The following is a 13,568-nucleotide window of genomic DNA, read 5'->3' as shown; positions in this document are numbered from 1 at the left end:
ACACCGGCAGTTGGTTTTAGTTAAACATTCTGTTGCTAGTAGCAACCACAACTGACACAGTTCTATAACAGTTTAACTGACATTGTAACATCCACCATTTTGTCAGATGTGTGACCAAAATATTGAACATCTTTTATTACAGCTTTTTTTAATTTGAAATTCGTTTATTTTCTGTGATCAGTTTACTGCTAACCAAACTAGCTACTATTACTAGCTGTCGGATGCTAATGTAAGCATCTGTTATCTGTTATCTAAGAAACTGTTAATTTATTGTTGCTTCCTACATACTTAATGTTGATCTTTCACTGATGACATTTTCTTCCTGCCACAAGGGACAACGTAATTAAATGAACATCTGGTCTATATTTTTGTGAATCTAGTTTCCTTGTTACTCTACTGATTCTTTTTGTAGCCTTTGTCTGACTCTTGTTATAGTTTATCTTGTTTTTCTGATTTGTAATCAAATCATTGGATTTGTTAGGTTTTACCCAACCTCTACCCCTTGTCAGTTTCATAATTGATTCAAGTAAAAACTTTCAAGGCCAACTGCTGTCCTCAACCTTTCTTGGTTGTGTTTATAAGTGTGTTTAGCTTGCTGCATAGCTATGGACCTACATGCATAACAAGGGCAGAAGAACCCATGAGACATGTTTATGCCAGTATCAGTCATCTGCAAGTTAAGTTTAAAGTCAAAGTCTCACCTCCTCCAGTGTGCTGTCTGACAGGCCGTAGCTGCTGATGCCGAGCTCAGTCAGCCTCTGATCCAGTTCAGCCAGGAAGACGCCCAGGCTGCTGTTCTTGGCAGAAGCCTGCGGCAGGTTGATCACCGCCTCGCGCCCCAACTCCTCCACCAGCCTTGCTCCCGGGATGTGGTGCTGTGCCAGGGAGAGCAACGCCGCCAGGTCTGCCATGGAGACGACGATAAGGTTTGAGATCATACGGTGAATAAGAGCTTTCTTTCTTATCTAAGAAATAACTTAGTTTAACTTAACTAACATTGAACCACCTCAACTTACTGTAGAGGCCATTTAAACACTCACATGAGCTGCTCTCCTCACTTCCCAGCCCGGTGTCTTCACTCATGGATGACTCACTGTCCTGTGTATGTAACAACATAAATGTAAAGCAAAGTGTTGCTGACAAATAACACGCATGTACATGTGACTGTTTAAGTTAAAAAAAAAACCTTCAGAGGAGGCAGCTTGTTGGTGCTGATGCTGGTGCTGGTGCAGATACTGGTGCTGCTGGGAGTGCTGGTGTTAAGTCCCTCCCTCTTTATCACAGTGAGGTAGTAGCCAGATCCAAGGTGGGATTTCAGGAAGAGTGGTGAGCCACAGCAGCACAGCTTCCCCTGGGAGATGATGGCAATCCGGTCAGCTAGCAGCTCGGCCTCGTCCATGTAGTGGGTGGACAGGATGATGGTCCGGTCTGATGGAGAAAGACAGCATGGACGCATATTGACAGTTTCTTTTACTTTATTATTAAAAATGTATTATTATATTTTGTAAGTTTCGTGTAGGTCTTAAATCAGGTTTAGATGGGGTGCTTTCCTTCCAGTCTCTAGATAACAGCTAGTACCTCCTAAAAGAAAAGCATACCCAGGTTTTACAGCAATGTTACAATAGAAAGACTAGATGAGAGAGAAACTATACACTATTTTTTCAGCACTTTCTTAAGCCCACTCTTGTATAATTATGTAACATTTCAATTAAAGTAAGGACAAATAAAGCTACAAGGCTGTCACTCTAAAACAGCACTGTTGGTTTGGCAGTTCAGACTGACATGCCTTTTCATTTACAGCAGTATCTTTTTGGCTTGTGGCCCTTTAAAATGTGATTCCCCTTATCCCCCCTTTCAGAAAAAAACTATGAGATCCACAGCACTTTTTGTCCTGCACCTTTGCGGTATTTGAGCAGCAGATCCCAGATCCCTCTGCGGGAGTAAGGATCAACACCGGCTGTAGGTTCATCTAGAACAACCACCTTAGAGCCTCCAACAAACGCTATGGCCACAGACAGCTTCCTCTGCATACCACCTGACAGAGAGACAGAGCGAGGAAGACGTTGACACACCTCTGCACAAAGAAATGTACAGTGATTCTACAAACTGATGAAAGTGAGGGTCAGGTTTTTTTATACATGTTTTTATCAGCAAGTTTACCAGAGAGATTTTTGGTCTGTTCATGTCGTTTGTGCAACAGGCCGACATCGTCCAGTAGGGTGTCCAGCTCAGCTTTCACCTCTGCTTCAGATAAACCCTTCAGACACCCATAAAACCACACATGCTCCTCCACTGTTAGTCTGAAAGAAAGAGAGACAGATGCAGAGAGAGAACATGAAAATCTGTTTAAAACCAATCTACTCCTTCAACAACATCTGCGCAGTTTCTGGTGAAAGCCAGGACTACTAGATAATCTAGTGTTTTTCAGAATTTCTGTAATTCATCAAAACTAACCAGAGTAAATCAGAAACAATGTGCAATGACAGCAGACGTTGAAAAGATAAGCCTTACATGTCAAACAGGACATTATGTTGTGGACAAACTCCCAGCGTCCTCCGGATGATGTCCATATCATGGCGGATGTCCATCCCCTTGATGTACACAGTGCCCGAGGTGGGTGGGAACAGGCCAGTCAGGACAGATCTGACATACATCAGACGCATTACAATAAATACTCCATATACTTAATAATATAATACTTTGTTTACACTCACCTTCCACCTTACACCCTCCTAATCTCATACCTTTTACAGATACGTCCTATAAGGCATTATATCAATTATACATGGAGAGACTGTATTGTAGATTAAATTTGGTCAGCTGGTACCAGAGCGAAAGTGTTTTACCTTTTTCCTTTCTTTTTTCTTCCCTTTATTTCGCTCAAACACTAAGAAATTGCTGGCTCTTTGGCTCTGCCCTAATGCATATAACGACAGAACACATCAGAGTCAGTCCTTCACTCGTCAGGTCTGCTCCTTACATGGTGGTGGTTTTGCCGGCTCCGTTGTGGCCGAGGAAAGAGGTGATCTGCCCCTCGTAGAACTTCAGGTTGAGGTGATTGACGGCCAGTTTGGCTCCCGTCTTGTAGATTTTCACCAGGTTTCTGATGCTGACACCCAAGGTCAGGTTAGTGGGTTCTGGTTCAACGTGATCTGATGACAGAGACGATTTTTACATATTTAGAAGGGAATATACCGTTAAATCGATGTAAATGTCGGGGAGTTACAATGGCTAATAACCTAGTGCTAATTTTGCTCTCAGAGTGATTTATAATCTATAATAAAAGCGTAGTATGTGAGCAGAAGTCATCACCCAAACGGTCACAATACATTTTTACATGTTGAAAACATAATTCCACTAACTTCACTACAGTACGCGACTTGAAAATGAAAGGGATTATGGGTAGTACGAGTCAGACGCAGCTCCTTATCAACAGAATAAGGTGAAGTCTGGACTGATGCTCATACTCAGTCTCCTTGTGTTCTTAAACCTTGTAGTTAATGGGTTTATTGTCTCAGCTCATTAACTTGATTTGTTCTTAATTGGCTTAAACATACAAAACGACCAGTATGGTCTTTTAACTGGTGACTAAAAGACTAGAGGAGAAGACTGCAGACGGCTGCCAAAGTCTGTAAGTGGGCAGAATGAGAGACTACTAAAACTGTGTCCAGTAAACAAGCTACTTGTCAATGATTTCTATCTACAAACTGATGTTTGCTTGTAAATAAACCAGGGTTCAGTCAGAGAAAGCCAACTGTAGCTATGATTGTGGCTTTAGATGATTGTGACAGAAAAAAAGTTTAACAGCTGCTGATGTGCAGCAGTCTTGTACCTTCATCCTGTTCAGTAGGTGCGGGGGGGATCGGCATGCCTGCTTCCAGAGGAACTCCACCCCAGTAGTTGATCTGGAAGATGAAGTACCAGGGCCTGGGGATCCCATATTCACCTGATATAAAAACACACACACATATGCACACATTCAAGGTCCAAATCAAGCACAGAAAGTTTTGTGGTTTTTATGAAAGAGCTAGTTTAACCAGTTTTCTCTGGCTACATCGCATTCCTCTGTGAAGATTTTTTCAGCAAAGCACTCATATCAGCTGTCACTACAATGGTACAATGTTATGCTAACCTACAGATATATTAACCAAAACTACAACAAAAAAAACTTCTCAGAACATTACCAAAAAAGCAACAGCAGCAGCTTCAACTTGACCTATTTAACAAGGCTAAAGAAAGATTATTGACAACATAAAATCAGCTTCAAGTTGCAGCTTTCAAATTTGGATTAGCTTTTCTTTCTAAATTAAAATGAGTTTCTTCAAACTAGTATCTTTAGTCCTGTCTCTGACAACTAAAACCCGAGTCCGACATAATTGTTAAAGTGATACTCAAACCAAAAGTTTGTAGTTAGCTTGTTTGTCAGAGACGGGAGACTGTGTTCATCCCACAATCACAGCAGCTATAAACCCTAACCCCCTTATTGTAACAGAAAATAAATGACACACGTACCAGGAAACACTGCTTCAATGTACCAGGCTGTGATGCCGTAGATGAAGGCGTCCACATAAAGCATGACTATAGAGGTAGTGAAGCTGTACGAGTCTCCTTCCACAGGGCTGGAGTGGAGGTTGTACCACTGGATGCCCACTCCTTGCTCTTCATACTGAGAGAAATACTCACAGCCAAAGCCAAAGGCCACAGGGGACAGGAAACTCTGAGGAAAGAGGAACAAGCTAGTTTTAATCTTGGCACAAGGTGTAGGTGCTGTAGGTGCGGCCAATAAGAAAAAACTTTTGGATATTGATGCCTAAAAGATTTACATTAAAATATATTGCATACATTTAATTTAATGGTATATTTCCTGATTCAATGTGTGCTTTTATTCTTGCTACTACTGCTGTATATATCACATTTTGCTGCTGAGATTGTACCCATCATTTCTTTACTCACAGCGAGGACTTTGTGGGTGGTTTTGAGGCGGTCTCTCCAGGCCACACACAGTACATAGGGCAGGTAGAGGCCAAAGTATATCAGTCCCCCACATGCAGCAGCCAGGTTGGCTTTGGAGAAGAAGGTGCTGATGAGGAAACACTGCATGATGGTGGCGGTGGCAAATGCCGTCAGGAAGAAAAATACAACAGATGGGTCGCTGTATGGCAGGATGTCCCCCCACTGGAAAAGTAAAGTAAAAGGGAGGTTAAACAGCAACAGGAAACAAATGTTACAGAAGAAGGAAAGCTATACTTTCTATATCAGCTGTTGTATCACAAGAACACCTAACTATTTCCCACGTTGTATCAGTCCTCTCATTACATTGAGAAATCTGACTATCCAATTTACAACCTGTCTTTGTGTATTTTTCCTTTAATACATTTTGTGTAGAGAGAGTGGTCATCTTGCCTTGAGCAGAGCAATAAGGAGCCCTGCAGAGACCAGGAAAGGAACTAGGCTGCTGATGAACCAGCTGAACCACAGCGTTCCTGTTCCCAGACCCATAATCCTCATGGTTTCCTTCAGCCTCGCCTCTTTCTCATACACCACACCTTTGATGATCATGGCCACTGAGTAAATCCAGGCCAGTGTCATGAAGAGCGGCAGAGAGCGGTTCAGCACTCGAAGGAAACTGTTATAAAAGGTAATAGAAAATAATGCTATATTAATATCCTAAAGTAGAAAGATGTTAAAGGTTATTCAAAATATAGGACATTTTCGTTAACGATTAAAATACTTATTCTGACATGTTCAAATCTGGAGACAAAATGGGGACTCTCTCCCTTTAACAACTACCATTAAGGTCCCTGAGCAGCAGCCAGCTACTCCAGACAAGCCACTCAGTGGCCGCCAGTAGTTGATTATGGCTGTACTGGTCTGTTCCCAGCATGAACATGTGGAACAGTTTGTAAAAACATCAATCTATAACAACATACGACTCACATATCATCCACATAGCAGGGATAGGGCATCTGCTGGATAAAGATGCCGGTTGTTTGCTGAACTCCAGTCAGGATGCGACTCACAGCTCTCTCCACGAGGTCCTGGACGTACACGAAGCCGCCCCAAATGTAGCGCATGTCATTAAATGGATCGGCTGCTGGACCAGGATCCCAAAACCTGAAGAAAAAACACCAAAATAATCATTCTGTATTTTGAAATCCAAGTGCTGTCATGCCAAGACAGCACCAAGAAAAAAAGATTTACTGTTGCTAGGTGAAGACTAAAAACTTGTTTTTGGCTTAATATCACTGATTTTTGATAAGGAGTTCATCGAAATTCAAAAACCCAAGAGTAGTATTTTTTTTTTCAACACACAGAGGAGCAGGTCTTTTCACCCATAACAAAACATGATAATGAACTAAATTTGTTTCACCTGCAGCAAGTCCCATAGAGGAGAATACTGTATATGCACCAATGATAAATTATTTCAAAGCTGAAATTTTTCTCATTCTTTGTGTTTGGAATTCTTCAAATAGAAAACATATAACTCTATCTGGTTCATCCAGTTACCCCAATAGTCTGGAGTTAGTGCAAATGGCTCAGGCAATGAAGTGTTCAGGAAAAGGCATATTCACACAAAGCTGTTTCCTTGCCATTCCAATGAAAAGGTTCTAGATACTAATGTAAAAGAACGGCAGGATAAAAGCAAGATATTTTGGTGCTTCCTCAGTACTTGTCCTTGATCTTGTTGGTCCGAGTCACATCATCAATGTCCATTCGGATTTTGTAGGTGACGTGGGGCGGCAGGTCAGGGGATGAGGAGTTGGGTAGCAGGAAAACCACACCCGCCCAAAACTGCCTGTCCTCCAGTAGCTCCAAAGCCCTGTCAATCATCTGACCCTCGGTGTCCAACCCTTCCAGCTTGTTCAGAGAGAAACACTGCAGGGGATAGTATTAAACGCAGATATTAATGTGTTTTTAGTTTCTTTCCTACATTTCTTTTTGTAGATATTGATATCTTGAGATGATAGCTTATGTCAATGTCTTGTCTGATAAATAGAAATCTCTCTAGTGTTAAAAACAACAACAACATGATTTGCTCTCTTATCTCTCTTCCGTTTTAATCTAAGTAGGAGGCTGGAATTTCTGACATGTTTGGAGAGTAGCATGAAGAGAAAATAAGAATGCCAAAAGAAGAGAACCTCAGTGACTTGTGCGATGGTGGTGATGGTATGGCCGAGATCGTTGTAGACGTCCAGCCAGGTGGGCGGTGCTCCAGGCCTCCTCGGGACACCTGGCAAGGGTGTGGACAGGAAACGTGTAATCCTTGAGGCCGTCCAGGATGTGTTCTCCAGACGCAGGTTGACGAGTACTGCCACCTCTGGTCGCCTCAACAAATCCTGTCAAACACACACAAACACATTATACAAAAAAAGGATTTTCTGCACCAAATGTGTCATAACGAGTGTGTCACTCCAGTAGAGAGGCAGCGGCCGTTGTGTCCGACCTGCAGCAGCTGAATCTCCACGCTGCTCTCCATGTAATTCTTGATTTGTGGTCCCACCTCCATCCAGGCTTCATTCAGCTCCTGGAGGATCTGCAAGTCCTCGAAAGTCTTGTTCACCTTCAGTAGACGAAACTTGTAGTTAGCTTAGAAGAATGCATTTACTTCATAATGCCCACAGTTGTCTTACTACAAGTACAACTGCAGAACACACTTTCAAACCAAAAATCTTTAAGCTTTAGAACAACTGGCTCTAGGTCTGAGGACACTGCAGTTACATGGTGTCTGATTTCTCCAGCTGAGCCACCAAGATATCCCAGAGGGAAGGAAATATTGCATTTTGCAAAGTTTGTCAGGCTCCAGACACTCTGTAAGACACACAACCTGAGCAGTTGTCCCTCAGTTACACTCTTAAGTGTGCACTACCAATCCACATTAAAATTGTGAAGCCTTATGAATTATAAACACGCTGCGCTGGTATCTTGTGATAATCACTGGTTTCAGCTAGAAATGCTTTAAATGGTAAGTGACAGCACAGAGGCATGTCTTCCACTTCAGTAGTTTCTGTCAGTGGTAATTATATTCCAGCTTTCAGAAAACACCGTTGGACTTGTTGGTGATATCAGACAAAAAATCCATCAGCTATATTATTACAATCATTCTTAAAATGTTGGAGATCAATCTTGATGATAACTTGTCCCTAGTGGACAAAAAGTGAACTTCCATCTTCACTTTAAACAACAGGACGGACTCTCTGAGGTTCGACTCCATGTACCTCTTTCATGACTTGTTGTATTGCAGGAGTGTCTGGTGTGTACAGCAGTTTCCCAATAAACAGAGGTTTTATTCCTCGCCACACGATGCGAGACAGAGGGTTGGACTCCAGACCTTGGATCAAACTTTTACAGAATGGAGCTGCATGGAGGAAATGTTGAACAAATGTTAGACAAAAACACAACACACACAGAACACTCTGCGACAACATGTTCAGCGGTGTTGTGTTGATTGTAAAGACCACAAAAGTGTCAGACCAAAATATCATGATCATTTGCAACATACAAACCAACTGAAAAGAGGAGCACTTGCAAGCGTTTGGTGTTATAAAGCAAATAATTAACTCAAACTGGAAGCCATTCACTCATCTATCAGTACGCATTTCCAATTATATCTGTCCATACTGGATGAGGACAAGGATGTCCAAAGCCTCTTACTGGTGTTGTTGTCACGGTCCAGGTTTGTGTCTTCAGTGCCATTTTTTCCTAAGAAGGACTTGATGTCATTGTCTTCATACCAGTTGAGTGATGGGATGCGCTCACCGCCAACCTCAGGATGACCACACATGATCCTAGAAAAAGCACGAAAACTCTCCCTGGGCATCGCCGAACGATTCTCTGGAGACAGAAGACGAAGAGCTGTGCTCATCTCCGCAAAACTGGAGAGAGATGAGAACTGAAGGAAGACAGAGAAGTGAGAGCGAAAGGTTTGGAGGAGGAAGAGAAAGGAAACACAGAAGAGGGTAGAAATGTGGGATGAAAAAATATGGAAAAAAAGATGACATCTTAGTCAATTTTAGTCAGAAAATAAGAAAAAATGTAAGACAGAGAAAACTACAACAACAACAACAAAACAAACTAAACAAACAAAAAATAGTAATAAAGTAAAGAAAAACAATAAAAGCTCTACTGGCAGCCACTACTGGCTCCAATGTCTGATTTGTTTACGGCGACGTATACATAATACATGAAATGTGCAGAACCTCCAAAAAAATTCTACAGACACAGATGGACATGAAAATCAGGTGTACTCTTACATCATCAATGAGGACAGCCAACTCCTGGGAAACTGAAGTGACAGCCTGACTGATGACCCTCAGGTCTGCAGCGTTAGCCATCAGACGGTCTCTCTGACAGGAGGGACAGACAGACAGACAGGTTTACTGATGGTACTGTAGCTCATCAGATATACAAGAAACTCAGTGTCACAGCAAACAGTCAGAAAACTATTTGAATCGACTGAATTTTGCACTGGTGAACAAAGTGCTTGTATTTTTGCAGGCTTCCCTGTCCACTGATTCCTACTGTGAATATCTTGGTAAAGTCGAGCTGAGAGAGGAAAAGGTGTTCGGCCTCCTGCAGGATGTCAGCTGGCAGGTTACACAGCTGAGTTTGAAGATCATTCATGGCGGCGTCTCCTCCGTCCACTGTCAGAAACTGTCCCAACATGCTCGCATTACACACCAAGTCCTTCAGCTGCATCTGAGGTCCAGCCACAGCCTGGATGGGACAAAATTGATGTCCCACATTTACTTTTAACAGTGTTAGCTATGAGACAAATAATACATAAAACATGTTCTTACCTGAAATTATCATGTGTTGATTTTTTTCTGTGCTACTTATTTTTTATCCATTTATTTTTAACTTTAACTTTTATTTAACCCAACCAGTCCAACAGTTCATGTTTCCTATTTTATTTGTGATTCGAGACTGTAAAAAAATATTTTGTTGCTCCTTATTCATTATAATAGATTCCACCTACTTTTGTTTCTGAATTGAAAGTTGAGTGGGTTTTGCATTTGGGAAAAATCACTAAAGTTGCACGTGCCAGAACAGATTTACCGATTTAACAAAAGCCAAATGCTGAGGCCTTTAGTGGGCTCTTATTCTATAGAGTAAAAGTTTGATATCTAAGAATTTACAGCCAATACCTCACCTGTAAATTTAGACGAGCCTTCAGCAGCTGGCCCACAGTCACAGGCGACAGGCTGCCATTGGTCAGGAGGAATGTGGAGAAAGTCTCATTGGCTCTCAGGTATTCTTCTACTGGAAGATCTACAGTGGAAACACAAACATTAAGTGCTGCCCAGTGCTAGAAATAACACACACTGTATTACAAATAAATCTCAGCTTCCTCATGCAACAAGACAGGAACACCCTCCTAACAGGAAGAGGTCACAGACTCCACAGGTTACTTTTAAACAGGTAACCATTGTTTGGAAAACCTGTTTTGTTCCAGTGCCAGTAATGTGCTATAATTAAAAACTCATAAAAGTATTTTTCAGACAGACTCAGATCGGGAGGCAGAAATATTCTGTTTGAGTTAATTGATCTCATCATTCATTACCATGACTTTTATGTTGTTGGAAGGTGGACTAGTTCACTTGCTTACAAAAAGCACTTGTGGCTTGTATGGCTAGACTTAAAAATCTGTCCACTGAGAAGGAACAAATTTGAGGTTACAAAAACCCCACTTCATAAAGTTCTTTACAGTAATGGTGGGTCAGGATTTTAGGATTCAGCAGATGTCTGTTAGGCCACTTACATGGGATTTTTGTTGCATGAAAAACCTCATTGAGGACCTGCAATTGTTTGTCTGTAATGTAGTCATGTAATTTAATCTGCCCTCAGCAAGGAGAGGCAAAACTGCCACTCTGTGCTGCTTTCACAACAGCAGTAAATGGCCACATTCAACTGGTCACTCAACACCTGTTTAAAGCCATTCACACAGATCAGCTACCGTAACCTCTCAGAGAAGTCTGGGAACAGTGCTGGCTCAACAAAATCTGGATGAATTCAATGCTTTTATTGTGTTTGATGTCTTGCAGGGACTTAATCCTGCTATCCATGGCTTTTCTTTCGTTGAATGCATGTTTGTTTTCCATTTAATAAAGAAGGAAGTTTGTATAAATTATTTTAAAAAACTAAAAAAATCATCATCTTCATCATCAATCTTTTTCTTTACCACAGAATGACCTTATTTAAACGCTGGTGCTACGAAGACATCGTCTGTTCTATTAATAATGAATTGCATTTTGCACAGGTGTTTACTGGATAACTTATTTTTAATTAGCACTTTATTGAATTGTCTGTAAATATGTGAAGTATGTAAATAAAGTGTTTGTCAGCTGAATAAGGTGCCTGGAGAAAGTAAACACCAATGTGTTTAAGAGTCACTGTGTCAGAATGTCAAAGTATCCCTTCAGGTCGTTGCTAGAGGAGAATCAAACAAGCTGTAGTACTTGACCCGGCTCCAGATCTCTCTCCCAGCTTTCGGACACTGTCCATCAGGTCCTGAAAGCCCGAGAAGCTCCTGTTTCCACTGTAGGACAGAACAGTCTGGGCATCCACGAAGAGACGAGACAGTCTAGAGGAGAAGGACAACAAGAGGAGTCTTTACTGGCACAAACACGTGGTTACAGGTCAGGTTACATTTAACTTCAGTACAACAGACTTACTTAGTAAACCCCAACTTCACTGTGTTCAATGAAGTGCCCGGCTGACGCAGAATTTACCTTTGGCTAAATGAAAAAATGTAAATTTTGTTGTTTCTTGCATGAAACAGGTTGTTCTGACTCTCAGATCAGATGTGGGTCAACTCTGTCTGTCTACATGTCAAAGACCTTGGGCAAGGCACTGAACCCCAAATTGCTGACGATGGTCAGGCTGGCAAATTGCATGGTATCTCGCTGCGATCAATGTGAGTGAGTGAGTGAGTGAGTGAATGAATGAGAAGCAAATTGTAGAGCGCTTTAGATAAAAGCGTTATATAAATGCAGCCATTTACCATTTACATACAGGAATGAAATGAATGAATGAATTAATAGAAAATGTGACTACATGTTGATGATTTCCTAAGTTTCAAGTTGATTTTCAACCCCACACTGGCATGAAATGAAACCAATTGCTGCCCGGAAAGTAGGTAAAGTAGGAAAGCTGGTTGTCTGGCAAGCTCATGGTAAAAACAAGATTCCAGATGACACTGTACCCGGCCAACAATTAGTCCAGCACCAACCCCTATCACACGTTTTTGTGCAAATTAAACAGAGAATATACATGTTAATTAGTGAACTTTAGAGGTGCTGGTAGGCAGACAGAGCCAGGCTAGCTGTTTCCCCCGTTTCCAGTGTTTGTGCTAAAATAAGCAGCGGGAGGTTGCTTCATATTTAGCGTACAGACATGAAAGTGGTATCAATCTTCTGATCTAATTCTGTGGAAGAAAGTGAACACTGGTACGCCCATTTCCCCACTTCAAACTATTCTTTTGAGGTTTGCTTGTGCAAAGTCATGCAAAGCATGAAAACTATTGCAATAATAAGCAATGCCAGAGCACAGGTATTGTTTTTCCAGCGAGTGACTTCCTCCGTAGAAAAATGATGCCAACTTCCTCAAAGGCTATGTATTATTTGTCTCATCTGTTAGTTAACAAACAATAGTTCAAGAACTTGAGAGTGGGTCTTTAATCACAGCTACTACAGTGAAATGAACGCAGCAGCATTGCAGTCTGGTCTATAGCTTTCTTGATCTAATAAACATAATCCAAAGTCAATAACAACAGGTTGAAATGTCTATGAACATTTTATTTTTATTCTAACATACAATTTAACTGACTGCAGTTTGTCGGTTTATCTTTTGAGCTACTTTATCCTAAGAGCAATGATGGTAAACTCCACCATTCCAGACAGCTGCCCATGTTTTTACCTCCAGTCTACCTACATGGAGTTGTCAAAGTTGCCAACTTGGCCCAGTGTCTCCCCTGGTGTCTGGCTGTGGAAGCAGGGGTTGTTGATGTTGCAGATAATGCCCTGAATCCAGGGCAAGGTGCCTGCTGATGGCAATGCTTTGTTTGGAAAGTGACCTACAAGAGAAAAAAAGAAAAACAAACACAAACAGTTCAGTACCAGGAGATTAGCCTGAGACACGAAACAAAGAAAATACTGTGATAGTGTCCTGAAATACATTGTACAGGCAGTGGATTGAACAATAATCCAAGCATAACCCACGCTGCTGTTATTTGAACAAACGCTGTTTTTGTACAACTGAAATCAAATTATAATAGGTAAGAAGAAGCATGTTCTCATGTAAGAAATGTCTGGGAAGAAACACATGAACAGAAAACATGTTTTCATGCTCAAAGCAAAATGTACTGTGTGTTTACAATACTTCTTTACGCTTAGTGTCCACTACTTGACTTGTAATACAACCAATCCACAAAAAAATACTTCTTTTTTTTAATATTTACAGTAAATACAAACCCCTCATAACAGCACTGAATACTTAAATTTGGTAATATGCTGGTCTGGTTTTCTTTCCCAGTTTGTTGTCATTGGAAACTTTACATTTTCTGCAAATAG

The 13,568-nt window shown here is 41.3% G+C and overlaps 1 protein-coding gene across 1 annotated transcript in view; it reads right to left on the bottom strand.

The window, feature by feature from the left end:
• The window catches only part of abca7 (ATP-binding cassette, sub-family A (ABC1), member 7), a 29,484-nt gene that overhangs the window by 12,945 nt on the left and 2,971 nt on the right, over nt 1–13,568 (bottom strand). The window contains exons 4-25 of the mRNA XM_070908357.1: nt 12,931–13,072; nt 11,457–11,581; nt 10,151–10,269; nt 9,520–9,714; nt 9,252–9,344; nt 8,653–8,890; nt 8,217–8,356; nt 7,445–7,561; nt 7,140–7,337; nt 6,671–6,876; nt 5,938–6,114; nt 5,404–5,626; nt 4,954–5,175; nt 4,513–4,717; nt 3,833–3,946; nt 2,981–3,152; nt 2,512–2,643; nt 2,161–2,300; nt 1,898–2,035; nt 1,187–1,428; nt 1,041–1,098; nt 702–904 (exon numbers count right to left, since the gene is read on the bottom strand). Coding sequence (XP_070764458.1) covers nt 702–904; nt 1,041–1,098; nt 1,187–1,428; nt 1,898–2,035; nt 2,161–2,300; nt 2,512–2,643; nt 2,981–3,152; nt 3,833–3,946; nt 4,513–4,717; nt 4,954–5,175; nt 5,404–5,626; nt 5,938–6,114; nt 6,671–6,876; nt 7,140–7,337; nt 7,445–7,561; nt 8,217–8,356; nt 8,653–8,890; nt 9,252–9,344; nt 9,520–9,714; nt 10,151–10,269; nt 11,457–11,581; nt 12,931–13,072 — 3,599 coding nt within the window. The remainder of the gene's footprint in view (nt 1–701; nt 905–1,040; nt 1,099–1,186; nt 1,429–1,897; nt 2,036–2,160; nt 2,301–2,511; nt 2,644–2,980; nt 3,153–3,832; nt 3,947–4,512; nt 4,718–4,953; nt 5,176–5,403; nt 5,627–5,937; nt 6,115–6,670; nt 6,877–7,139; nt 7,338–7,444; nt 7,562–8,216; nt 8,357–8,652; nt 8,891–9,251; nt 9,345–9,519; nt 9,715–10,150; nt 10,270–11,456; nt 11,582–12,930; nt 13,073–13,568) is intronic.

The sequence above is a fragment of the Enoplosus armatus genome, chromosome 7, assembly GCF_043641665.1.
Source record: "Enoplosus armatus isolate fEnoArm2 chromosome 7, fEnoArm2.hap1, whole genome shotgun sequence".
NCBI classification, from domain to species: Eukaryota; Metazoa; Chordata; class Actinopteri; order Centrarchiformes; family Enoplosidae; genus Enoplosus; species Enoplosus armatus.
The sequence above is the reverse complement of the archived record's forward strand: the minus strand, read 5'-3'. Positions and strand labels throughout refer to the sequence as shown.